The sequence below is a fragment of the Python bivittatus genome, unplaced genomic scaffold (genome assembly GCF_059951505.1).
Source record: "Python bivittatus isolate LINGU-HERP-01145 unplaced genomic scaffold, Pbiv_v1 ctg000800_np1212, whole genome shotgun sequence".
NCBI classification, from domain to species: domain Eukaryota; kingdom Metazoa; phylum Chordata; class Lepidosauria; order Squamata; family Pythonidae; genus Python; species Python bivittatus.
In genome coordinates this window covers 646,534-673,645 of record NW_028277105.1, presented here as the reverse complement: position 1 = coordinate 673,645, position 27,112 = coordinate 646,534, and the positions used below count along the sequence as shown (strand labels likewise).

The 27,112-nt window shown below is 42.7% G+C and overlaps 1 protein-coding gene and 1 pseudogene across 1 annotated transcript; both read right to left on the bottom strand.

Moving 5' to 3' along the window:
- Positions 1-5,846: 5,846 nt before the first annotated feature.
- Positions 5,847-27,080, bottom strand: LOC112542763 (E3 ubiquitin-protein ligase TRIM7-like). The gene is made up of 10 exons (XM_088128686.1): positions 27,025-27,080; positions 23,202-23,269; positions 20,537-20,626; positions 17,292-17,738; positions 16,192-16,287; positions 15,867-16,097; positions 14,613-14,635; positions 13,144-13,256; positions 9,788-9,820; positions 5,847-7,790 (listed from the first exon to the last, which is right to left on the bottom strand). The coding sequence occupies exons 4-10, from the start codon at positions 17,694-17,696 to the stop codon at positions 7,273-7,275; spliced, it is 1,419 nt and encodes a 472-aa protein (XP_087984812.1). The 5' UTR covers positions 17,697-17,738; positions 20,537-20,626; positions 23,202-23,269; positions 27,025-27,080; the 3' UTR covers positions 5,847-7,272.
- Positions 23,771-26,907, bottom strand: LOC148214075 (butyrophilin subfamily 3 member A3-like; annotated as a pseudogene).
- Positions 27,081-27,112: the final 32 nt, after the last annotated feature.

Genomic DNA, 27,112 nt, shown 5'->3' with positions numbered 1-27,112 from the left:
TCCTCCTAAAGCCTTGGAAGATTTGAGAGCTTTGCTAATATGTTTGTAACCTGGGCCTGTTTAGATGATGGAAAGGAGAGGATGACCTCCTTTCCAATTTTAGTGGGACTGCAAAAGCAAATTGCATTGACCCAGCCCAAAATCATTGCCTGGAGAATGACTTTCCACATATATGAAGGTTTACTGAAAACATATAGGAGAAATTTAGCTCTTTTGGAGTGTATTAATTTTGCCCTTTAAACTGATTTTTGAAAAATTCTAAGAAATTTTTATGTACATGATTAATAAAACTATCTTTAAACTTTAGAAAGTCTTTAAAAATTAGAAAATACAAACTAAAAATACAAACAAAAAAAATCTACCTTCTATTTTATACTTATCAATAGTCACTGCTTTACTAAGAAATGCACTACTATTATATAATCCATACAAAATATTTTTGTAAAATATCCCAACACCTCTGCCTTGCTCTTCAAGCTGATGGCAAAAACATCTCAGAAGAAGCCTTGCCCAATGCAGAGTGGGAAGTGTATCCCCAAAGTCTTGTCCCCAAAACAGGACCACAACTTTACTCACACCTATCAGACAAAGCGGGGGAGAGATGAATACTTTTACAAGGCTGGACCTTTAGAAATCTGTGGCAAATGGAGTGACTGCTGTGGACCTGCCTTACCAAAATGTTTCAGCAGAGGGGGCCTGGCCAAAACTGTATGCCCGAAACTGTGCCTGAGTCGCAGAGATGATCCCACCGATGAGAAGTTCTCCTGGCCTGTAAAAGTTCAGGGGTTCTGCTCCATCCCCCTTCAGCGTCAAGGGGCATTTGATTCTGAGCCTGCCATCCACTACCCGGGGCAGCAGTAATGCAAGCAGGAGGAGGAGGACCATTCTTTGTATGGCTGAGTCCAATTCTTGCTTTGCCACAGCCTGTATGAAAGAACCAGAAAGAGAACAAGAAGTTCAGCCTCAAGACTGAAGCTCTGAGGGGTCTCCTGTTTCAGATGGAGCCCAGCTAAGGTTGCCCATCTGAAGAGGATGAGCGGGAGATCCTCAGTGGAGTCATTGCCTGCCCCCAAATTCATCCACCCCAGGCATTTATTCACCGGGCCTTTCTGATGCAAGACCTTACCATAGGTTGCTCTTGAGTCAGTTCTTTCTATGGCCAGCAATCTTTTGAGGAAAAAAAAATCCCTGGAGCTTTGGGGAACAACAAACAAATTACTATTATTTGGGTAATTACAAGGAGGAGAAAAATCCATTCTGCAACAGCCTGAACTCTGTGGGATTCTGTCCAGCCAAAGGCCTCACAGATGCGGCTCTGAGGTTTACTTTCTGGGCTCCATTTCAACATGCTTTCTGGATGCTTCCCTATGTCCCCTTTTAGCCTGCAAGTAGAGCAAATATATTATTTTATTCAGTATACGCAGGGCATCAAACTCCCTGGAAGAATTTTTGGAACAATCACATTCTCTCAGCCCAACCAGGGTTGTTGTGGTGATAAAAAATGGAAGGTGGAGCATTATGATGCACAAAATAAAGGCGAGATGTAAATCTTACAAGAGTTGAGTCCCACTCCTGGTGAATGTATAGAAGCTGTCTATCACAGCCTGCTTCTGTTCATTCAACTTCTAGGTCTAACCTAAAGCCATGCTTGGTGGTCTCCCATCCAAGAATTAACCAAGACCAATGCTGCTTAGCTTTTCAGAGATCTGAGCCAAGCTTGGTTCATTCCATTTGCGGATAATAGATTGATTAATTAATTAATTAATTAATTTAAATGCATTCGCCGCCCAACTCCAATGGACTCTGCGGTGGCTGGTGTGGGTCTTCCGGGCTGTGTGGCCGTGTTCTGGAAGTTTTGTTTCCTAACGTTTCGCCTGTCAGGTTCAGCCTGCACCGCACGCCTAGGAACTTGCCCAGCCGCGCTTTAGTCAATTTCAGCACTCAAGCACTAGCGCAGAGAGAGGAAATGAGAAACCGCAAGCTAACGAATGGGCCCCCTGGTGCCACTTCACTAATCTGGAGCGGATGCGTTGTGTTAACGCCAGAGGGCCCAGGCGCTATGGACAAAGGAGAGAGCTGCGGAATTGAGGAAGAGATCAGCGCGCGAGGGGATGCTCCCGGCTGTGCGCGCGACAGAAGCCCCAACGAAGGCAACGACCACGCCACAGGCAACAACAGTCAAAGAAACAAGAGAACTGGGCTGAACCTGCCATTCCAGTAGAAGGGGGGGATTACGGGGGGCAATCTGCAATCTAATTTGTAATATGTAACCTAGCAACGGGGCCCGTGGGGGGATTGAGACAACTATAAAGGAGTAATGTAAATGTACCAAGCCAGTCCTGGCTTTGCTTGTGACTGCTACCTTACGCATGAGTAAACCTCTTTTGTGAACCACACGTGTCACGGGAGTTTCTCTGTCGAATGGGGCAAACCTTTCATCGCCAGCATCTATGACCGGCATCTTCAGAGGGCAGGAGCACAGGCAGGAGCTGTGCTGGGCACAGAGAGAACTGCTCCTGTCTGTGCTCCTGCCCTCTGAAGATGCCAGTCATAGATGCTGGCGAAACGTTAGGAAACAAAACTTCAAGACCACGGCCACACAGCCCGGAAGACCCACACCAGCCATCGTATGCCGGCCGTGAAAGCCTTCGACAATAAATTGGACTCTGTGGAGTTGTGCAGAACTAATTAATTAGTTGTGGAGAAGTAACTAACTTGTGGAGAACTAATCATATAACAGTGAAGGCAGCCCCTTTTCCTCCTGAAGTTAATAGTTAATATTTCTTTATCAGATTTTTATACTGTATAAATATCAGATTCTTGGTGGTGGTGCATAGAAGCAAAAAACATCCAGTGTAAAATATAATATATAAATCACTATGATTACCCCAAATGGTTCAATCTGAATTTAAAAGCAGAACAATATACAAATTAATACAATTTAATGGCCAATTTGTTGCCATCTTATTTATATTAAATTTGAAAACACGTTCAGAAACGCTTCCCCTTGATTTGTTTCAGAAAGTCAACAAGGATGGGACTCTTCTAGTTTCAAAGGGGGGACTGTTCTAAAACACTTGGACCATAAACACAAAAACACGACTTTCTGGCCTTAGCTCCCTGATCTCAAGCAGCTTATCAGGCAATCAAAGGGTCTGCCAACAGATCACCAGGCATTTCCACAAGTGCACACTGGACCCATAAAGCGCCATGGGCAAGCCATTATAAAAAGCCCACTCTCCCTGCAGAGGTCTCAACAGGCAGCCCATGTCATCTGGTCCAGAAGGTTAACTGACCACTGCGAAGGGCTACAACTTCTGTGAGGCAAACGTAAGGTCTAATGTATGACCACCTGTATTCTGAGGCATCCATAAGGGGTTCCAAAATTCAAGATGGTGGACGCAATGGCCCAATTGCAGCTCCACCCATTTTTAATAGGCACTGTCAACCCCTTCTTTCTGTGTCGGGTCTGTGATGACCTGAGACAGGCCCACAGTTGCCATGGAGACTACGATCTCCTGAGTCATCCCAGACCTTAGCTCAGGTTACAGTCACCCACTTACAGCAGGATGATGGCTATTTTAGAAGGATGGCAAGGCAGGCAGATGCCACACTTGTCAAGGAGTCCCTGCACCTAGGGAATCCCAACCTTTGGGTGGCCAGTGGGTACATCTGGAATTTTGAGAGCATGACATGTATGGACACTCTTACATGAACTCTTCCTGTTCACTGATCAACCAGCCCACTGGTTCGTCAGGACCAGCTTGCTAATAGGCACAAGGAAACTGATGGATCCCAATTCCATCAGCTGCCTGCCCAATCTGCTGTCCAAAGCAGCCAATGTATAGCCCACAAAGTATGGAGCTCTGCAAACTAATCTCCCTGTGCCCCAGTGGATTGCCATGCCTGGATCTCTTGAGAAATCCTCAAAGCATCTCACTGCAAGGAGGCTGATTCAGTTGCCTGCCCAGGTGACAACCTGCCCACCACCACCGCCAGTGCATCACCCTGAGAGCTTCTCAGAGTCTTCCAGAATTCCCCGAGGTGCTTTAGGAAGGAGAGCCAAGTGGCAGCTATGGGATGTGTGTAGGTCCTGCTGAAGGGTGAGGGCAATGCTGCTGCCACTAGGAAAAGGTGGTGCAGGAGAAAGGACATGCAGGGAAGGAAGAGACCATATCTCCTAATTTCACTGCAGTAGTAGGCCAGGCAGCTTCCACAGAAATTGGGCTCATGTTCTATAATGGTCACTGATTTTTGACTGATTACATGCCATCAAGTCATTGTCAACTCTTAATGACCACATAGATTTTCTCCATGATCATCTGTCCCTAACCTGGTCCTTCAGCTCTTCGAATGGTACACTCATTGCTACTATAACTGAGTCTATCCACCTTGCTGCTGGTCGTCAGAAAAAGTTGATTCCACCTAATAACCTGGATAGGAACCACATTGGTCATGGCTGCTCCATATCCAAGATGGAGGAACTGAGTAAAATTCTCATAGTAGTACGTTCTGTTTTGTGCAACAATTTGTTTTTTAAATAACCCATAATTGGCTAAATATTTGCTAATTTACAAACCCCATGACTAGGTTCACACATATGCTAAACCAAAACCAAACTATATTCCTCATGAGATAGGCAGTGACCAAATTTGAATATATATATTCAAATATATATATATAAAAATAGCTTAGTTTGCAATGTGAATCCAGCCCATATAGGAATTCAGTATTTTATCATACTTGTTTTTGGTTAGCAGCGTAAATACCCAAAAAGGAAGTACTGAGGTCATCATATAGGAGAAATCATTGCTGCTGTTTCTGCTTGAGCAAATTTTTTTAATTCCTGCAAACATCGACCATTGATACTACCTTCATATTACAGTGGGGTATCCTGTTCTCACGAATGCATCCGATTCCCACTTAAACGGTGGAGTAACTCACAATCCAAAATAGCAAGGACAAGCTAAGGGGAATCAACTCTTCAGTGGAAATGCAAATGAAGGTCTTTTTGATTTAGAACAGATGCTGGTTGAGGGAAATGTGAGGAATGTTGCAAATTGGTCAGGAATGCAACGGTGGAGTTGGGGTTTTCAGCTCCTCTCCTAGGCTGTTGATACTTTAGTGGCCATGGTTTCTCGGGACAGGGGAATTCCTAGGACAGCAGGTCCATACAGGGGACTGTGGGGGCTCCTCAGATGAAGTGGCTTCCAGACTTGACTGATCACCAAAACATTTTATGGTTTAAACAGCTACGAGGTAGATTGGTAGAGCCATTAAAATGAATAAAATGAATAAATACAAATTAAATTTAAATTAAATTAAAATGATCAGTGCTAGGGATGGCCCAGAAGGGTCATTTAAAAGGATTTGAGTGACATGTGCTGGAGAACAGGTGAAGAATAGGATGCTCTGCAGAGCAATCATTTATTTAAAATTCCCAACGTCTCTTCCACTCTATTGTTCCTCAAGTAAGGGGGCAGGGGGGGGGCTACTGCTGGATTACCATGTATCTGTAAAAAACTGTAAAAAATTTTAGAGGGGTACCTAGTACATAGAAGTTGCATCTCTGTGAACAGAAGCCCACCAGGTGTAGCCCTGGACAAATTATTATTTCCTGGCTTAATTTACCAAAGCATGTTGTTACAATAATCCAAAAAGGCAGATATGGTGGGAACTTGAGATTCTTGGAATAAGGCAGGATGAAAATGTAATTAATTAATTAACAAGTGAACGGTCATCCGAGTCTGAAGAGAAACATTGGGCAACAGGAAGAAAAGGTTTTAAAAGAACACATCTGAATACAATAAGAAGACTTCTCAAACTATTCTTATACACGTGGTAAATACAGTTCTCTTTATTTATCTAAAGCATTTCTTAGCTACATTGTTCAAGTTCAAAACAGCTTCAGTATGATAAAATCAGAATTCCAAAATAGGTAGGAAAGTGGGATGGCTACAGATTCTTAAAGAATGCTACTAAATGAAAGTGTCCTTCCTTTTTGTTACAAAAAATTCATCTGACTGACCGGAATCACAAATCCACTTCAACAACTCATCTACTCAGTGGAATTTCAACAAACCTGCCTCGTTTGAGGCTTGTTGAAGGAATACACTGGTCTGAGTATACGATGCAGTGGGGTTTCCATTTAGGAACAGTTATTCTCATCTTCCACATATACAGACATGGGAAGGAGAAAAGGGAAAACTCAAACTTGGATTAAATGCAAAGGCCCGCACTTTTTGACTGATCTTGATGGCCAAGTCAAGATATTTCCCCTTCTGTTGACTTAACCGCTTGATAAGCCTTCTCAAGGTTGGGAACCTATTTCTGCATGGATTTAAACTCTCCGAATTCCCTAGCCAACATGACCCTGAGAATTCTGGGAAATGTCATCTGCATGTATGGAGGGCAACTGGATTAGGGAAAGCTATATTTGATGAAAGCATTTGAGAGTGTCTCTGCTGACCAATGGCCCATATAATTACATACACACATATATGCTTTCGTAGTTCCACAAGTGTACCCCTATCACACAAGATCAATAGTAAAGATTCTTTATGTCAGCAGCTGCTTTCAAAAACATGACAGGAGGGATGGACAATGCAAGCTACACTAAGTCCCCAAGATGTTTGAGAGAACCAGAAGCCTTGTTGAGGTTGATGATGAACCATGATGGACATACCCACCACTGTGTTAAATTCTAAACTGATGGCAATGTGGAAAGGGAAGTCATGGTGCCCTGTTGGTACAGATGGCATGACCCAGACAATCCAAACAACCCTCAGCCATTATTCTACCCATGAAGCTGAGGAGAGGGAATTGCTATACAATTCCTTACAAAAAAGATCCATTCCTATCAAATTTGGCAGTTTTAAAGCTGAAAGGAAGATCAGTCAAGAGATAATGACACTCTCATCACAGTGAGAAGCTCTTCCTATTTCTTTGCTGAGAGGAAATGTCACCTTTGATCAGTAATGTTATTGCTTTTTAAAGAAATGAAGATGAACTCTGCATCAGTTAGCTATTAATCTGTCTAAAAGTCTATGAGGCCTTGGAAGAACTGTCAAAGACTCTTCATACATGCTGGGACTGCAACTTCTAGAAGATCCCATCCAGGATCATACTGACTTGGAAAACCTGGAAGCTACCTGGAGGGACCTAGACTGGAGGAAGACCATCTTAAATCACTATTTGTTTATTGTTCTTATTGATTTGGATTCCGGTCTTGGTAAATAATACCGACAAGGCTGAGAAGCAGAGATAATAGCCTTAGAGAGAGATGGAAAGGTGAGCTTTTCCAAACACATAAAATAAGGGAAGGATCGTCTCTCCATCGAAGGGGGGTGTAGAAAATGCAAAGAGAGGAGCTCCAGTATCAGCATCAAAAAAAGTCACCCATCCCCCTTCATAGTTCAGAATCACTCTGATCTTCTTGGGCATCCTACGCAAGGTCAAGGGAGAATAAAATGGGGGGTTGTAAGCTGTGTAGTTGCCATCCCACTTCCCTACAGCCCAGAACCCTTCTTCAGGACTAAATTCAATATCTCCTTTTCTCCTCACAGACTTTCGGGCAACTCCGACACCCCAGGTATCCTCTGTCCCCACGGTGACTTCCCAGAAATGTCTGCCTGTAGTGAATCCTGCACAGGCCAGCACAAAAGGCCATTCATCAAATCTTTCTGTGGTTTTGGATAGATTTTGATAAAATTCACCCATTTTCAGACTTTTACAGTCATCAGACAGAATGAGACGGGGATGAGCTGTATCTGGATCCAGAAATACATGTGCTGTTGAGGGGGAAGAATGAGAAAAGAAAAGATAAGCAGTGTTAGTTGTTAAAATGGCAGTATGATATTGGTGCAATTCAAGGTATTGGTTGTCCCCTTGTAAGGCCCTACCTGGCTCAGGAGCTGGATATTGAGATCTTGGGGAATATATTGAGATCTCGGGGAAGATTTGGGAGAAGAGCTTGCAGAGGATTCTTTCACTGAGGGAATACCTTTCAGGGACAATTGTCAAGCCTTCTTGGCAATACTCCCCCCTCCTTTGAACAGCTTGCTCCCAGATATCTGGACCACCCCCTCTCTACTGCACTTCTGAACAGCCACAAAGACATGGCTCTTCAAGGGAATGTTTGGGACAGACTGAGGATTCCATTTGGAGATGCAACAGGATTTCCTTTGGAATATCTTGCCCCCAGAGGTGAGATTGGCCCCCTCACTCCTGGCCTTCTGGAGGGATTTGAAGACCTGGCTCTGCCATCTGGCCTGGGGTGGGGAGGGAAGACATCAAGTGTGGGGTTGGCTACCTGGTGTTTGCTGCTCTGAACCATCGGCCTCCTGGACTCTTTCCTTCATTTTTATTAATTGTGTGTATAGGTTTTTAATTGTATGTATAGGTTTTAATTTTAATAAATAACAATAATTATTTGTTTTTAACGAGTTGTGAGCCACCCAGAGTCCCCCACTGGGGGAGATGGGCAGGAATTGAATGAATGAATGAATGAATGAATGAATGAATGAATGAATGAATGAATATTATTGCCTATCTTGTTTGTTTTGATTATGCGAGCTGCTCAGAGCTTTTGGGAATTGAGTAGCATAGAAACTGAACTGCTGCTGCTGGTGGTGGTGGTGAAGGAGGAGGAGGAGAAACTAGTAGTGATTGTGGTTATTTTCATTCTGTCACAGTGGCAATATAATAATCATAACCACTTCTATCATCATCCATCATAAGGGCCTAAAAAATGTGATACTAGTCATCAGGTTGTCCAGAAGTGGGGATTCAGAAGTGGGGTTTGTCTTGCAGTATTTGTAGTCTGTGTAAGATTTTAATTCAACAGGGTTGGTTGAGTTTAATCTAACATACACTGCAAATACTGCAGGCAACCCCTCCTGAACCATTGCACTAAGGAAGGCTCACTGGGACAGCGGGGGGGCGGGGGGACATCTGCAAAAAACCATGATCAGTACCTTAGTATTGATCTCCTGAAGCTCAGAGAGCCTGACTACTAACTCAACTACTCCCTGGGCTACCAGGTGTCCAAGAGATCTATCATGGTTGGAAAGGCCCACCCTATTCAGTGCAGGAGTTTCTATTAAAGCGTCCCCAACAGAGGACTGTCCATCCCGCAGAACTCATCCCTTCCTCTGATCATTGAAACAGTTATTTTTGTTAGAAAACCTTCCTAACAGAAAGAGCAATTTGATAGAGGAATCAATTCAAGCAGAGCCTGCCTTCCTGTAACTTAAATCTATTATTCTGAGTCCTACACTCTGAGTCCTACAGAACAGACCTTAACATTCTGCACATCACCCTTCAGGTACCCTCTCCCAACCACCTGTCCTTTATTCACAGTGGCCAAAAAGACAACCTTGAGAAGTATTCACAAGCAGAAATTGTGCACAAAAGCACCTTCCTACTCATGCTTTCTATGAACTACTATCAAAGTGGATCTCCTACTAGAGGTTCCTACTGGAGGCAACATGCAGTCATCAGAGTCAAAAACATCACTAGAATTATACTGCATGGATCTGTTTATTCTTGTAACGTTATGAAGTTCCAGGGTACCGCCTTTTATCTGGTGCACTCCATATATACTGCACAAAACTTATCCTCAGCCCATCTGCCTTTTGTTGGAGTTGCCATTCAACTATTAATGCTAAGACACTGGTGGTTTGAGAACCTCTAGAAGTGGAACTCCAAGGAAATCAACCAACCAATTTTCAGATAAATCACTATTCCTTCTAAGCTCTCATGCCATCCTCCTGCCAACAGAATTTACCTTTTTGCAGCTGAATTCCAGCTATCAGAGACTCTGAGAAAGAAAAAGGAAGAGAACTTTAAGCCCTATCACAAAACCAGGAAGAACAAAAGCAGTTTATATGATAACAATATTGCGTGCTAGGGAAACGTTAAGTAGAAACCGATAAGAATTTAGCAAGTGAGACAGTGCAGTTTTCTCTGTTGAATTTAGCTGTCAGACTCCAATAACCCATAATAGCCAATGCAAAATATTCACTTGTTCCTTCAGGAGAAGGAAGGCAGGAAGGCAGGCGGGAGGGAGGGAGGAGAGCTCTACCAATGAAAGCAGTATCTAAGAAGACCTTTAGGTTTATATCTCAACTTACCTAGAGAGGTTTGGAGGTTTTAGGCAGGGATTAAACTGCAAGACAGCTTCCTTTTTATAGCCCAGGTTTCATCAGTGTACATCATAGAATGCAGAAGGGATGAGCATAGAACATATATCCAAGGTAATACAACAGTGTAAGGTGAGAGAGGACATCTTTCGTATCTACAATGTGTACTTTATGTGTAGACTACAAGGAGAATATATGCATGAGTGAAGTTGGAATGAATATATTTGAAAGGGATTTAATATCTGAGCCCAAAACTAGCTTCAAGAAACAAGGTTATAAAACTGTGGAGTCCTTGGTGCTCTCTGAGCTTGGTTGTTTTGTTTGCAGACGTTTCATTACCTAACTAATTAACATCATCACTGTGAGTCAATGTGGGGTTTGCTCCCTGTTTATATACAGTAGCTCACTCTGTCGGTGTTGGTGAGGGTGTGGTTTTCTCCTTGGTAGTTCCTTAATTAGGGTATTGTTTTCTGCCTAATTGTTTGTCTGGGGTTAATCCCTGCTTATCTGGGTGTTGGCTCCTGGAGAGGATGTATTCTAGTCTTTCTCTTTGCTTTTTAGCTTTTTTATTGTCTCTTTTGATGATGTTACCTAGTTGGGTGATGAAACATCTGCAAACAAACAACCAAGCTCAGAAAGCACCAAGAACTCCACAGTTCAACCCTGAGCTACAGATATTCTATTGGAAGGTTATAAAAAGCAGGGCTGCTACAAAGAAACAGATTCAAATATGTTGGTGCAGACACAAATTTTGATGTGGAAAAAAATGACACCTCTAAGGAGCTAGCAATGGAAGGGCTGCAGGAAGCAGATGCCCATTGCAACTGCAGTTAAATAGCCTAAGTCCAGATCCTGAAGAAGGAAAAGAGGGAGCTGATTTTTCTGATGCTCACTAGAAATGGAGACGATTTCCCATATTTCAGCTGACTCTCGGCATTCTTCCTTCCCAGAGGATTAAAATTTTTAAAACCTTAAGAGATATTTCTACCACCTAATTTTAGATCTTTAGCTTGCTCTGCTCCACTAGATGATGCAAATCATTGTCACGTGTCTTATATTTAAATTTTATCACATGAATTAGAATTAAACTGGGTGATTATAGATGTCTAATTCACAGCCATTGTGATGTGGAGATTGAAGCTGAATAAGGGCTGGTTCAAGTCCATCCTCAAACACGGAAACTCAATAAATGATTTTGGAACAGTCAGCTCTCTCTCAGCTCAGTAAAGTGTTGTGAGAAAAAGGGGAGGGAGTGTTATATATGGTGCCCTGAACTTTCAAAAGCAGATTATAAATCTAAACAACCACCACCAACAAAACAAATAAAATCCATTTTTCAAACACAGCTTTCTAAAATCAAGCAGTTATTGAAACGGTATCAGTTTGAACCAGCCTAGAATAGCATTAACTACAGCTGAAACAAAACTGAAGCAAAAAAAAAAAAAGAAAGAAAGTTTAAAACACTCCAGTTTTAACCAACAGAGCATGAAAGCACTTATACTAAAGTACAGCTTAAGTACCAGTATGTAAATGTCTGGGGCTAAAGGTGAAAAAATGAAGTACAATTAAAAATAATAAATAAATCTACATACGAACCCTCAGAACTAAAGTCAGAAGAGCAGTCTTGGCTGTAACTCTTAAGATAATAAGTGTTTCCTAACTTGTCTTCCATCTAACACTTTCCTGGTCCTGAGTACATTACAATAGATAGAGAAGAGGCCCATAGCCAGAAATGGGCAGAGGGTTGCACCAGAAGACCGTCAAAATCCCTTCAATCCTATGAGCCTATGAAATGTTGTAATACACAGGACATGATTGCAATCAATCAATCAATCAATCAATCAATCAATCAATCAATATTCTAGGGTACTTCCAGACAAAAGGACTCCTGGCACTATCAATCATAGTAACAGTTGGTAGTGCCTTAACAGATTTTTTTTTTTAATGGTTAGAAAAAATGGTGGAGAAATAGGAAAAGATTACAACTAGAAGAGGATATTGTCTGGTCCCTGTGTAAAACTCTATGTGTGAGATGATTATCAAATACTGGACTTGTCTGGAAACACAGACAATGCTTAGTGGGCCAGAGCAATGTGCAATAAATAAATAAATTCCTAAGGATTTATATGTAACAGGATTGGTACCTAACAGAGGGATCGGCAATATAGGAATACAGTGCTCGGAGGTCTAACAATAGCCTCAGTAATTAAAGAATAATTCCTTAAAATGAAAAGTTTGTAAATGCTAACATTTCACAAGATTTTGGCAACTTCATAAGATTCTAGGAAGTGCTGGGAAAAGGATGGGGTAGGACCATAAACAATTACCGATGACCAGGCTAATAAGTCTAATGGGTTTTCATGGTTTAACATAATCAATTACATATAATTTAATATAAGGGTAATGTTGATTGTCAGTTGTTCGGGACATGAGTGCACCAAAAGACAGATATCTCAAACAATTACACAGAATGTTTGTTTGTTTTTATCTCCACAAATGAACGAGTTCCAGACTTCTGGATATTTATTTTTCTTAACAAAGGCAGAACATTTGGAGGAAACAGCTGGAATGCCCTTCAGAGGATGAAGTCATAATTGTTTGCTGTATGATTGATAGCTGCAATAGGTGTCCAATTCTAACCATGGTAACACCGAAATGACAAAACGTGTCTTCTGACGACATGACACAAGCTCTACCCTTTCATATTTGCACTGTAACATCACATGGAAGTTCATAAAGGATGGAGATGATGACATGCTGTTGCAACCCACACTTTCATCACTTGCCCCCCACCCCCATTGGATATCTAGGTAGCCTACAACATTTGTTTGGGACAGGGGCATCTACTGGGGGAGTGACAAGTTAATAGCTGTGATCATGTGAGCAAAACTATGCTCTTTTTTTACCTGCATTGACCTCTTTGGCCCCCTTCCCCCACAGACACCCCTGTCTTGGACCCAATAATGTGAAACCGCAAACATAAGCCTCGATTCTTCATTACCATTGAATATCTTTCCAGCATTCTCCAGAAAAGGATTGATATCACAGAAATCCCAGGACCTCCATTTCAGATCAAGAGGAAAAGCAACTGGGTTTTCAAGTGCTTTGTCATACCTGGTGGACAGAAACAAAATAAAGATATGCGGAAGGATCCCAGTCTGCTGCTTGGAGCCTACAGGGGCAATGGGAACAGTTTGGAGAACTTTTGACCCAAAGGAATGGGGTGTTTAGGGGAGCAATGTTACTTTGCAGAGGGCAGCGCTGTTGATATTTTCGGCAAAGGTGCTGAGAGGTACTGAGAAAAACGATGGCATCACCAACTCACAACAAAGTGAGTTGAAATGCCTTAGAAGATGGGTGAGCTCCTTCAGATAGGCAGCTCTGATGGTAAAAGTAGGACTCTCCTATATGTCTCTCCTTGCTCACCATGTTAGTAAAATTTGTAACATACATGGGGGGCGGGGGCAGACAGGTTTTTTTCAGGCCAAGATACTTGGTCTGAGTGGCTTAGTGGAGGCCACACTCCAAAAAGTAAGCAGGACCAGATCAAAAGCATATAACATATAATTACAATTAAGTTCTCCCCAACCTAGAGCCAGTTTGGTGCAGTGAAGGCACCAAGCTAAAAACCAGGAGCCATGAGATCCAGTCCCGCCTTGGTCATAAAGGCAGCTGGATGACCTTGGGCCTGTCCCTCTCTCTCAGCCCTGGGAAGAAGAAGAAGGCAAGGGCAAACCACTGCCGAAATCTTGCCAAGAAAACTGCAGGGACTTGTCCTGGCAGTCACCAGGAGTCAAGACTGACTCGAAGGGACAATAAAAGAAAAAAAAAGAGCAGGGAGTTTAGTCCTCTATCAAAACTTAGTCTAGTTCTAAGCAAATGTTTTGCCGAGGTGTGTTCAAAGGGACCCCGATTATCATTATAGTTTTGGGCATGGGTTTAATGTTATCCTGGAGCAGATCTGTAGAAAAAACCCAAAGTCTTTCTCCAAGGTAAGTGAATACAAGACTGCAACTTAGGACGGGGAACAGGAAGAATATTTTCTTCTAAAAAGTCAATGTTTTTTAAGTGAAGAGTAAAAGGCCACTCTTATGAGGAGGAAGATAACAAATAGGTGGTAATCCTGTCAATGATCTGGAGCAGAACTGTTCCATGCCTTCTTTCAGGTTATGGCACTCTCCCTCTATTTATCTTTCTCACACACATATGCACACACACTTTTTTTAAAAAGTGCTCTTATTTTTATCTGAAAAATAGAGGGAGGGAGTGGAATTCTACCCTTCCCACACAAAAGGAGTCTGGAAAGCCATGTTCTCCATGTGCTTCAACTCCCACTGTTTCTTCTTATTGACCACGCCTGCTATTGATTGATAGGATTTGAAGTCCAGCGTATCAGGACGGTATGAAGTTGCCTACTCTCTGCTACATGATCTTATAAAGGATGGAGGAAAATGAGCAGGATCTACTTACTTCTGCATGCTGCTTTTAAAATCCTAGAGAAAAAAAAAAAAGAGAAAGAGATCTCACTGTTTGCAATAGACTAAACTACGAAGGTTGCTTAAGCCCAAAGCAATGATCTTCTCTAGATCTTTGGAGAAGCTCTAGGTCAGTGGGAGGCTCATAGAGCAGATGAATCTCCTTATTGCGTGCTCTTGTCCACACACAGGGTAAGATGCTCTTATTCACAAACTCTTCACTTTGATTCCCCCCTCTCCATCAGTAATTGGACATTGCAAGAGATAGGTTCAAATCTGCTCACCTAACGAATTATCTTGTTCAGTTGTCACTGACTCTGGGTACCTAACATTGCATTAAACTTGCCTAAAGCCTCTGAAGGAAATTACCTCAATTGAAAAGTTGAGGGGTTCAATTTATTTTATGAGCAGATCTGAACTTCCATCCGTTTTTGTCCATAGAGTTTTTAAGGAAAAAAAAAACAACAGAAAGGAATTTTTGTATGTCTAAGAGCAGCATGAGAGAGAAAGAAAGTTAGGAAGTGGTTCTGGAAAAAGAGAGAGAAATAAGTAGAGTAAGGAGTGGATCCTGTGCATGGAGAGTATCAAATGTGAATGAATTTCAGGAAATACTCTAAATGACAGAGAACTATGATTCATAGCTTGGGACTCTGGTTTCCACCATAGCCTTTTACTCAGGTTTGGGGGGAAATTACTAATCTCTTTCTATCTGTGAAATGAAATATTGGTTCAAAAGATTGGATTAATGTTTGAGACCTCAGATCACAAGTTTGCCCCGCAGCCAATAGTTTGGACAGATTGTTTCTTTTTTAGCCACAGACATTTGCACTTCTGTGAAATGGATTTCTGTAGGACCAGAAAACTCTAGGTTCAAAGGAACCATTTTAAATTCTGAGGCAAACCCCAATCTCAGCTTTGTACCCAAGTTAGTTGCATTACAGTTATTTGTCTTTTCACCTCCTTCATTTTCCATAAACGGATGTTTTGTGATTGGCCATGATCTCAGCAACATCTGTTTTGGGATGAGTCCCCCACTGGTGGTAGCCTTTGAGGGATGGGACCCATGACATTGTTTCAAAGTGTCTACAGTGTCCATCACTCCAAAAAGATGAGAGAAATTTAAGTTAGGTCTGGCTATTAGCACCGTGAATTGATCTTTTCACATCCAAGTAAGTTAAGGTGCCCCATCAAGGTTCTGAGCCAGGTCTCCTCTGGTGGGGAGCCCAAACTATTTTTAAAACCATCTTACCAGTAAGAATTCCACAGCTGGCTGCTCACACATCTCCTGCATCTCCCGAATGATATTTTTAAGCATGGAGCGTTCCTTTGACAGCCCTTCCATGTAATCCACCTTGGTTTTTAGGACCTCCTTCTCCACCATTTTCATTCTGTTCTGCAGTTGTTTTTCCTGTTTATGCAGAAACTCATGTAATTGTTTGAACACATCGTCTAACTTCTCTCTCTCCATTTCCATTTGTGCCTGTAATAAAGAAGAGCAAGGCCAGGTTCATCACCTTTTGGGATAAGCATGGGAATTTGCTTGTTTTCAAAAATTCAGAATTAGCAAGACTTACAAGCAGCTCGGCAATTTCCTTTTCTGCATCTGATGGATGACTCTCCATTATATCTTTCTTTTCCTCCAGAATTACAATCCGGCTCCGTAACTGATCCTGAAAGAGAAATAAATGAGTCATGTTTCAAACATGATCCCCGTTTTCACAAGTTTATTTACTTATCCATCAGTATAGGCATCTTTTCTTTTGACCAAAAAGTAGACTTCTACAAATCTGCCTACCTTAGTATTTTCAGCTTTCAGTTATTCAGCAACTCCTCGAGCTCACACAGGGCCTGCCCTCTTTCAGGGTCTAGCTGAAAACTGATGTTTCATAGAACCAAAAATGTAAGATTGGAAGAGGCCCTGGAGGTAGTCTAGCTCTGTGATTCTCAGAGCAGGAATCCACTACTATAATATCACTGCAGATGGTCATCCAGCCTCAGTTTAAACACTCCCAGTGGCAGACAGTCCATCATCTCCAGAGACTGTTCCATTGTTGAACAGACCTTAGTGTTAGGAAATCCTACTGGATGTCCAACTGAAATCTACAGTACTTCCTTGAAATTAAAAGCCCTTGTTTCATGTCTGGTCGTTTGGAACAGCTCTGAACAATTCTACCCTATCCTCTACAGTCATGACAGTCTTTTGGATACTTGAAGACCTTCCCACAGTCTCCTCTTCTCCTGGCTACTCACATCCAGTACTTCCAACCATTCTTCCTGGTTCCACACTGGTTCTGGAAAGTACCCTTTCTATATATGGACATATCTGAACACTTCCCTGATGTCATCTGGCCCCCTTGCACAGACAACACGCCTAATAGCATTCTATCATAGAACAATCGCTCCATGGCTGGCTGGGGAATTCTGGGAGGTGAAGCTTAAAGTTGCCAAGGTTGAGAAACATTGACTCAGAGAAAGGATGCACAGTCAATGTAGCATCCAGGCAGCTCTCATGCAAAGATACATGAAAGCTGAAGCAGAATCTCTGGAACAAGGGTCCAAGCAAGATTTTCATCAGCTCCAGAGGAAAAGACGTCTATAGTTTATGTAATCCATATTAGAAGCAATATGCATCTTCCATTGAGAATCCAAAGGTCTGTTACTAATGATCTCCTACCTTTAATGGTTGGGCAGCTCGCTTAGGAGAAATTACAGTATGAGATTTATGTTCTGAGGCCTTCTGACAAATGGCACATATCAGCTTCTCATCGTCCTGACAAAACAGATCTAGCGTCGCCTTGTGTTTTGGACATACATAGGACTTTTCTGGAAATGGCCTGTGTTTTTCTCCCACGCCGGCCTGCTGCAGGTCTCGCCGGAGTTTTCCTTCCGGGATTGGCTCTTCGCAAATAGGACACACGAAGGGCGCATCATCTCTTTTCCATTCTCGATAATGTTCAGCGATGCAAGGCCGACAGAAATTGTGACCACATTCCACAGGCACTGGATCTTTCAAATATTTATTACATTGGTCACAGAATCCATCTCTTCTCTCATCCACGGTAGGTGAGGATGAGGCCATGATATGTGCAGTCTTCTCCGTCTCTGAATCAGCAGAAATGAGCTACAAAAGGGAGCCAGGAATATTCAGTACCTGTTGTACAACTGTTTTATAGTAACTGTTTTTTCCATCTGGAGATGGTCTTTTCTCCAGATGATGGAAATGATGGGCAATCTGGAGGTGGGATGGAGAGCAAAATCCTACCTTTTAAATAGGATTTCAATAAACGAAAAGGTGTTTTACTTCTTATTTTGAAAAAAAAAAAGCACACTACTGAATTTATGGGCATCATTACTCACTTGCTTAAATAAGCATGGAAATGTGGGGGCTAGCTAGTGTATTTACTAGATGTACTAGCTAGCACCTTATTTTTTAATTGCAAGCTGCCCAGAGTTGTTGGGAACGTATACATTGAATGTATGCACGTATAAATAAATAAATGTTCTAACCCTCAGGAGAAAGGACTGGAGGTGGCTTTCTTGAGTATCCTTTTTCATGCGCTGACATACAATGGATCCAAAACCCAAGAAATCAATTGCTTTAAAACAAACAAGTACATCCTTACCTATTACCTTGATGTATAATATCATTACAGGTCATGAATCTTTCTGTTTAGCGGCTCCTTACCTTACAATGTTATAAATAACTCTAATATGTTATTGCATCTTTTATTCTAATGCCTATAAAAAAGTTATAAGCACAGAATAAATATGTTTATAAGCACAGAATAAATAAATAGATAAATAAAATAAACTACTTTGACTACTACTACTGTTCCACTACGAAACAGACTTACGGCCTGGAAACATTAGAGGCCTAAATTTACAGAACTTTCACATCTAAATCTCTCTTTATATCCTATCTCTTCCTTGCAGGAGAGCCTTCGATCTAGGGAGGTTTAACATTTTATCTTCTAGGGCATTGGAGGGAAGGTACTAGTGCATAGCAATATCCCATTCTCAGAATTTTAAAGTCCATGTTCTGGCTAGTAAAGTCACTGAAAACACTTGTCCATATTTTGCTGTATCATCCTTTTTTTTACAGTAACTGGCACCCTGTTCCTAACTCAGTGTTGGGGCTGGGCTAAAGATAGGATTGCTTATTTTTTAATAGCAGATCGATGCACCAAAATCTCCATGAAAGGAACTAAATTCTGTTCAGTTGCGATCACGATTTGAAAGCACTGGGTTTGAATTTTGCCTGGTGGTTTATTTTGACTTCTTCCTCTTTCACAAGTCTCTGTTTACCTGATGAAAATGTCTGACTTGCATTCTTGGGTCTGTGGCCATAAATAAAAGAAATATTAAACATTCCAGATGAAGACCATGATAAACCACCATAATGGTGCCAAGAAAACTACAGGGATGCATCCATGATGTCACGGGGATTCGAACTCAACGCAATGGAGAAGTTTATTTTTTGTACTTCTGCAATCCCATTCAGTGGTTTGTAAGTGGGTCTTGCTGAACTGTGAGGGAGTTTATTTCATTTTCTATTATTATTATTATTATGGTTGGTCGCACAGTCAGCCAGATGTTTAGACTGCATTTGGCATTTTTATCCACCTATCGAGTCCTTCCCATGGGATAGGCAGTCCTATTCCCCTGGGATAGGCAGTTGTTGTTGTTATTATTATTATTATATTAGATCACTACTATTATTAAACACCCATGCAAAAAGAGAAGGATCTCAGTACAAAGAAACAAAAATCGTATTTATAATGCACCCCCACCCCCGGACACAGTCCAAGCACCATCAAAATTACAGATGAAAAACTTCCAACAGCTAAAATTACAGGAAAGCCATGAAATGCATACCCACTGTAATCTACAGCCAGATTAAATCAAAATAACCCACGCCCAATGAGACTCTCCTCAGCCTCTAAACCTGACCCCCGTAATCATTTCCAGAGCAGTGGCCCTATTTGCCTCTCACACAAAAAGCCGCCCCAAAACAGGTGCGTTGCAGTTGAAGGAATGGGGAAATTGATTGCAGGCCCTGAAAGCGCGTGACCTTGTAGCTCCCGTTCAGGTCACCAAGGGCTTTTTCTCTCTTGCAAACATGCTGGCGGGCCCAGGTAACCTTACCTGTACTGAGTTTGGGTGGGCAAAGCAAACTAGGTTTGTTTAGAGCTGCTGCCCGGCCAAAGGCCGGGCATCCAGTCCTTAGACCTTGCAGGCCTAACTCCCCCAAACCTGAGCTGCCTCTTAAACTCACTTTCAGCCCCTCCTTCCCCACAGCTCCGCCCACATTCCCTCCTTCCCTCCTCCCCCACAAAAAGGGGAGGGGCCTCCCCGTTGCTAGACAACCCCTTCTCCCTTTGATTCTCGCAGCCCCCTCTTTCAAAGGCACTGCTCCCCAGAAGTGGGGAGATGCTGCAATTCAAGAGCATCCTATGGGGGGGGCAACAAACGCCATGACTGGGGAATGGGAGCCCCGCCCTTATTTACATGTATGTAAGAGGCGGGGCTTTGATCGCACAACCCTGGCTGCCATCTTGACTTGGTTGACCTTCCCTGGGACACCCCTGCTAGAACTCCCATCACTCTGAGACTGTTGGGCTAGATCAGTGGTTCTCCATTGTGGGGTCTGGGGACCCCTGGGGGTCCCTGAGACCCTTTCCGTGAAGTCAGATATTTTAACATTTCTCAGTTTTAATTTTTAATGCTGTAAATATTGGTAGATATAACCCACACAATCTAAAGCTCTTTGAGGTCCTCAGTCATTTTTAAGAATGCAAAGGGGCCCTGAACCCCAAACACTGGAGAGCCGCTGGGATACATTATACAGTTACTGCAAAATGGGGCAAGATTTTGGCCAGTAAGGAGAGCTGAAAGCACACGCTTGCACCTCTGGCTCACCCAGTTGATCTCCAACTTCTTTTCTGCTCCTTTTCTAGCAGCGGGGGGACCTCAATTCTCTTTCCCCAGCTTGTCACGGAGATCAAATGGCTTAAGAAAGAAAGAATTAAGCAGATTACGTTCAAAGGTACCTAAAACAAGGCCCCTTTTGGTTGCTGGAGTGACTGGCTGGGCATTGTCACCCAGGTCATAGATGTGGTTGTGGCGAGCGATTGCAGCTAGTGTTCAACGTTGATACTTTTAACTTGGAGTGATGACTTAATATTTCCCTCTTTAAATACACGTGTGGGGCAGATATCGAAAGGTGCCAGAAAGGCACTCATTTTCTGCAACGTGGATGGAATTGTTGTGTTTTCAAATATTTGCAGGACCCTGTTTTTGTCTTCCCAGCTGGGCAACCACTGCATTTCCTTAATAGTATATTCTAAGATATGGATATACTTAAGAATATACTTAAGAGTATATTCTACAATGCATCTCCCGGTTGACCGTGTTACAGACAATATTTGATACTATTTGATTTGATTGAGAGAGATAAAAATTCCCCATTTTCTTCAGGAGCGTGTTGACTTCTACTCGTGGTGATCAGACAAACTTTGTTTGTTAATGTGAGAGATGGATAAAATATCTGTTATTATTGACAAAGAAATAGTAACTTGAGCATGCTAAGAGTGCAGCTGTGTGAGAGATAAGGAAGTAGTGTTAAGTGTTATGGTTATCAAATAGTGGCAGATGGAGAGGAGGTTTTCTCCTTGTGTGGGACAATGTAAATACAAATTAATTTGGAGCAATCTTTATCAGTATACTGCAATTAGCTGAAACCTTGAGCAATTACCATAGATGAGGTGGGAGGGACCAGGAAGAAATCCTAGAGCGGCCGGAAAGACTGTACACCCAGAGTACCTTAGCCAATGGGGGAAAGGGGAAGGACTTGCGATCGGGAATGTATATAATTATGCCGGAGTTTGTATGTGGGTGTCGTTTCTTATTTGCAACGAAGTCCACCAGCCTTTGCAAACACTTCCAATAAACTTTACTTCTGACTAACCCAAAGAGATTTGTGATGCCTGTTTCACACAGTTAATAGCTGAGGATTTTTAATCTTTTGGGGGAGAATTCAAATCTTCACTACGGGACTTGCCCAAGTTATTAAGTATACCTTTCAGCTCGTCCGCTTTCTTGCTGAAGACTGCCACCTGCTCAAATATTGGTATCACATTTCAGCAGTCAAAAGGCATGGTTTAGCAACTAAGTCTTTAACAAAATTCTTATATAGTCATTTTGTCTCTTCTGAACTATTTCATTTAGCTCTGCAGTTTGCTCCTTTGAGGACATACAGCCTGGAGGAGGGGTGTTATTGCACCACAAGTCATCATCCGCAAAATTTCCTTGGTTTACATAGAGAAGAGAGTACAAACCATCATGTCAGTCAGGATGGGAAGGAGAACCTTCTTGTAACACCCTTAGCCTGCTATCAGACTTCCAAGCATTTGAATCACTTATTTTACTTGGATTCTCACATGCTCCTTTGCCAATAGCAGCTTATCAATCTTCAGTTGTTTAGATGCTTTGAGATGGTCCAGAGCAGTGTTTTTCAAGCTTGGGAACTTTAAGATGTGTGGACTTCAATTCCCAGAATTCCTCAGCCAGCTATGCTGGCTGGGGAATTCTGGAAGTTGAAGTCCACACATCTTAAAATTCCCAAGGTTGAGAAGCACGGTTCCTGAGTTGGGGCTATTCCTGGTTCTCTTTTTTCTTCTCATTCTGTGGAGCTATTAGAGGCTGTTACCATTCCGGTTCATCTTATCAGAGAGTATAAGTTTCACTCTCTGTAAGTCACTTTACAGAGTTACTTTTTGTTTTCTGCCTTCCAGTCAGTCTTGATGCCTGGCGACTGCCTGGACCAGTCCCTGCAGTTTTCTTGGCAAGATTTCTGAATTGGTTTGCCATTGCTTGCTTCCTAGGGGTGAGAGAGAAGGCTGGCCCAAGGTCACCCAGCTGGCTTTGTGCCCAAGGCGGGACTAGAACTCGGGGTCTCCCGGTTTCTCGCCTGGCGCCTTCACCATTACACCAAACTGGGTTCTTCTTTACAGTTACTTGCTCAGTAAAAGGCAGAAAGAAGCTCAAGGCGAGAGAGAAAAAGAGGGCTGTTGCCCTCTTGTCCAGTCTGACAGTACAGTCGATAACTGCTTTCATTTTGACAACAATTCTATTAAAAATGGGATCTGAATTCAGGCTTCCGCCAGGTGACTTATTTAGTACATATAGTCCTCACAGCTCCTAGCTTGATAATGTGTGCTGTGTTTTATTTTTGGTGTTGTTTCTCTTCCATCTTCCTATTTCTCTGTGTTATGTTGAGTGGTCACTGACTGCTTATTTCTTGATTTTATTTTGGTCATAGACCAGCATAAAACTAATAACATAACAGTCACTTTAAAATAGAAATAAAAAGAAAAAGTCATCTTGGTAGAATAAAATATGGTAAAAACAAATTTATGAAGGTAAAATTACAAAGCAAGGAATTAAAACCTGGGAGAAACCTATAAAATTACAATCAATTTTACAATCAATATTCTGAATGCCATAGAGAACTGAGATGGGTAACTCTAAAAAGACATAGTACTAGGATTTGTAAAACACTACGAGACTGTAAAGCTATGCTTACATTGAGTCTAATGCTTGCTGAAGCCCTGCCAGGGTTTGTTGGGATAATGACAGTTATGATCCAACCACCTGCAAGAAAGAAATAGCAAAATAAAACACCGAATGGCATGGGGATATTTAAAAGGAAAAGGGAAAATAAAAAAAGGGGAGGGGGATGAAAGAAAAAAAAGGAGGGAAAGATTATAGAATATACTGAGTTATGGGTACCTGGGTAATCATTGATTGCAATGAACAATAAACAAACAAACATGATACCTAAATGGGAGGCAGAGCTGTGATGGACATTTAAACCACGATGCAGAAGCCATAAGAAAAGGTATCCTTAACACTGACACGCCTGCAGCACACCTCGTCCTTTTCATCCGGAGACTCAGACCCACAGAAATGATGGCACGGTTGTACCTGATATAGATTGATTGATTCATTGACTCATTGATTGATTTGCTTCAATTTACAAGGCCACCTAATTGCAAGCAACTCACTGTGGCATGCAACACTAAAGGAAGGTGTGAGGACAAAAAGCTTAGGAACCCCTGCTTTAAAGGCTTTCAGAGATCACTGCTGGGCAAATAGGGATTTTTCCAAAGTTTTCTCCATGTACTGTATGTCCCTACTTTTAGGGAGAGAGCGTCAGGCAGGCATTGATGCAAAGAAAGAAGGAGGGCAGAAGGGTCTCTCCAGCCAAGGCAGCTTCTGAGAATGTGCAGGGCTGTGGTCTCGGCATCAAAAAAGGTCACCTGTCCCCCTTCACAGTTGAGAGAGATACGAATCCTCTTGGGCTCCTCACTCAGGGGCAGTTTGGGGCATTCTGGGAGAAAGACGGCGTAATATCTCCTTCCCAATTTCACAACCATCCAGGTCTCTTTTAAAGGATGAGCATCGATATCATCCTTTCTCTTCACTGACTTTTTGGCAACCTCTACACTCTATCTATCCCTATCTCCTACAGTGACTTCCCAGAAATGTCTCCCTGTTGAGAACTGCTGACAGCCAAGGACATAACACCATTTTTCAAATATCTCAGAGTCTGTGGGACACAATTGACATTCACAAACTCCTCTGACGCTGTTATGATCCTCGGAGAGGATGACGACCCTGGACTTGTTTGTGTCTGGATCCAGAATTACATTTGCTGTAAGGGGAAAGAGGAGGAAGGAGAAGAAAAAGAGCTTCAGCTGCAGGTCTGCTTTGAGTCTTGACTCCCAATTGATCAAACCTGAGGCCTCCTCTCTGAAAGGAGATCAGCTTCCAAACATCCCTCCAGGACTGGAAGACTCACTGCTTTTTCACCAACACCTAAGCTTTGCCTAGTCCTTCCGACTCTTCCTGCTGCTTCACACCCTCCCAGCAATTCTGCCCCTCAGTCTCATTCGCTTCCATCTTGCAGGTGGGAAGAATGGGGTTGGGAGCAAAGAGTGTTTGGCTTTGCCTTCAGTGAGTTCCTGGGAGGGCCAAGATGTGAACAGGGACTCCTTCTGGAGCATTAATTCAGAGGATGTGGCAGAGCAAGAGGCTGCCATGTTTCAATCCTTAACTGGCAGAGTCAGAGAGGTCCCGAGAGTTATGGGCCCCTGATGGAAGGGAAGTGTGATGAAGCTTCACCCTCTCTGTATGAGCATCATGATATCACATGCATGTACAAAAGGGGAGGATCCTGTATAGCATCCAGGGACCTTTACTTTCATCATTTTGATGGACCATAAGATGGAGGCAACTGGGCATTTTCCTGGTGCTCCATCTTTGCCATTTGCTTTGGCCAACAGGACCTGATTCCTCTGCTCCCAATGACTTGCTCTCTCGCCAATTTAGTCAGGCAGTGAATTTGACACACTGATTGATAATAGTAACGCTGAAGTAGAAAAGCAACTGAGGAGCAAACCCTTTGCAAAGTGCAAACCCTATAAATCCAGGGAGTGTTTTCTCAGGTCTTGTGCCAGGAACCAGTTGGGCAACCTTTTCAGGCTCATGACTCACTCAGCCTGCAAAAGCCTTGAAGTTTATTTGCAGGAAGTGCTTCTGATCTCACATGAGGTCACAGCCTCCGTGCTAATTGTTTAAGCAGCCTGACATTTTCCACCCTTCCTTCTAAGCATGAAGAACTAAAGATGCTGCTGTTTCAAGGAATCCACTCTGACTCTTAAAGCAGCCACACCGTGTTTCAGGTTAATGCAGGAGAGTGAAACATGTCTGGCTGCTTTAATAAATAGCCCGGGGTGCTGTGTCCTTGCAAGGGACAAAGTACTGATTCTGAATCTTTTCCAAAGCATGCAGCCCAAAATCTCATAATACCTTCTCACTTCCCCCTCAAAGACACTGATTGTGGCTCCTTTGTGCTGAGGAAGCCATAATCTGCAGGCTGCCCAGGTCTCCAGGGAGGAATATCAGAAGCTCCCAGAAGCCACCAGCTCTCCACAGGGCAGCTCTTGTGGGGCAGAAGGGAAAGCCCCTTTGACAGTCCACCTTCAGCAGCCAAATATCCAGGACAGCCCTGTCTGGCTCTGCCTGCTTGCTACCTGCTGGCAGGAACAGGGCTCAGCTCTGCATCTGGCACCAAAGCGCCTTAGGAACAGCACTGGATCAGGTGCAATCTTTGCTCAGCCATAAAGATTACAGAGTTTCCTTGGCCAAGCAGACGTTTCTCTTCTTTAAAGCAAAGGGTTGCTTTGATACAAAACCAAACCACAGGAAGGAAGCATTTAGTCCGGACACAGATCTGAAGACATTAATCTGATTTATACAAAGTGACCAAATTCAGAGACTGTCTTTCAGAATAGCTGTGTGCGTATAGAACCTACCACCCCTTTCAGAACAGGATGGGATGGATTCAGCCTTTTGGAATATAGAGCTATTTCCCAGATTTCTGCTTCTTGGGAGGCTCAGGTGATGGGGAGGCATTTTGGGGTCTGAGTTCCTATGGAGGCAGCAGTGGAAAAACAGAAACTGAAATTTGGAGCAGAGGGAGGAGCCTATTGGAGGTGGAGGAGCATTTCTGCCCCAGTCGATTCAAAAGCCTGCAAGACTAGCAACATCATAGCAATAGAAATATCCTCCCAGGGATGAGGAACAGCCCAATGAAGAATGAGTGTCCTCCAATAGCCACGGAATGAAACAGAATGGTTGGGAGTCCTGACTGAGGTTGAAATAAAAATGTGAAGGAGAAAAACCACCATGAAGGCATTTCTGTGCTTGGCTAGAGAACTTGGGGATGGGAGACTCAGCCCTCCATTTTCTCAGCACAATCATGTTGAGAAGGCCATTTTCAGATCTGGAGAATGAGGATCCCTTGAACTTGGTGAGGAAAGACTGACCAGGGGTCATCCTTTCTCCCTGTTTTATGACAGGGACTGTGACAACATCACAGGCAGGACACCGTATCCCGCTCCGTGGCGACAGGAAGCAGCACAGCTCAGCCATAATATTGGAGGGAAGTCAAGAAGGTGCTCAGGGCAGCCAATGGCAGCCTCTTCTCGATCACACCCACCAATGTGGAGGAACCGGAATGGAGTCAAAGGCTGCCAAAGATGAAAAAATAGGGGCCACCGCCTTGGGATTCCTTCCTCTTGGAAGGATTCTCGCATTCATTATTGCTCAAAAACAAGAGGAATTCTATGCTCATTTCAGTAGCAGTTTTTTCCCCATTGTCCAGATATTTCTTTCTACACTGAGGCTTACTTCAGTTTTCTGGAATACTCTTACTGGACCTTCATAGCTTTAAGGTGTCTGATACTATATTTTTCTGTTCGTTACTCTATTCTATTTCTATTAAGGTTACAGGCATCAGAGTTTAAAACAACAACTGAGAGATTCTTAAAAGTCATATTTACCTTTCTGCAGCTGAAGTCCGACCTCCAGATTATCTGGGGAACAAAAGGGAGAGATTCAGCATGTCATCATTGAAACTGGATCAACAGC

Bases quoted from the DNA above. Each gene is read 5' to 3' on its own strand.
- LOC112542763 (XM_088128686.1), bottom strand. From the start codon at position 17,696: ATGGCCTCATCCTCACCTACCGTGGATGAGAGAAGAGATGGATTCTGT. The intron at 16,098-16,191 runs GTAAGTCTTGCT...TCTTTATTACAG, and splicing joins AGGAAATTGCCGAGCTGCTT to GCACAAATGGAAATGGAGAG. The intron at 7,791-9,787 runs GTAAATTCTGTT...CCCCCTCAACAG, and splicing joins TGGAATTCAGCTGCAAAAAG to CACATGTATTTCTGGATCCA.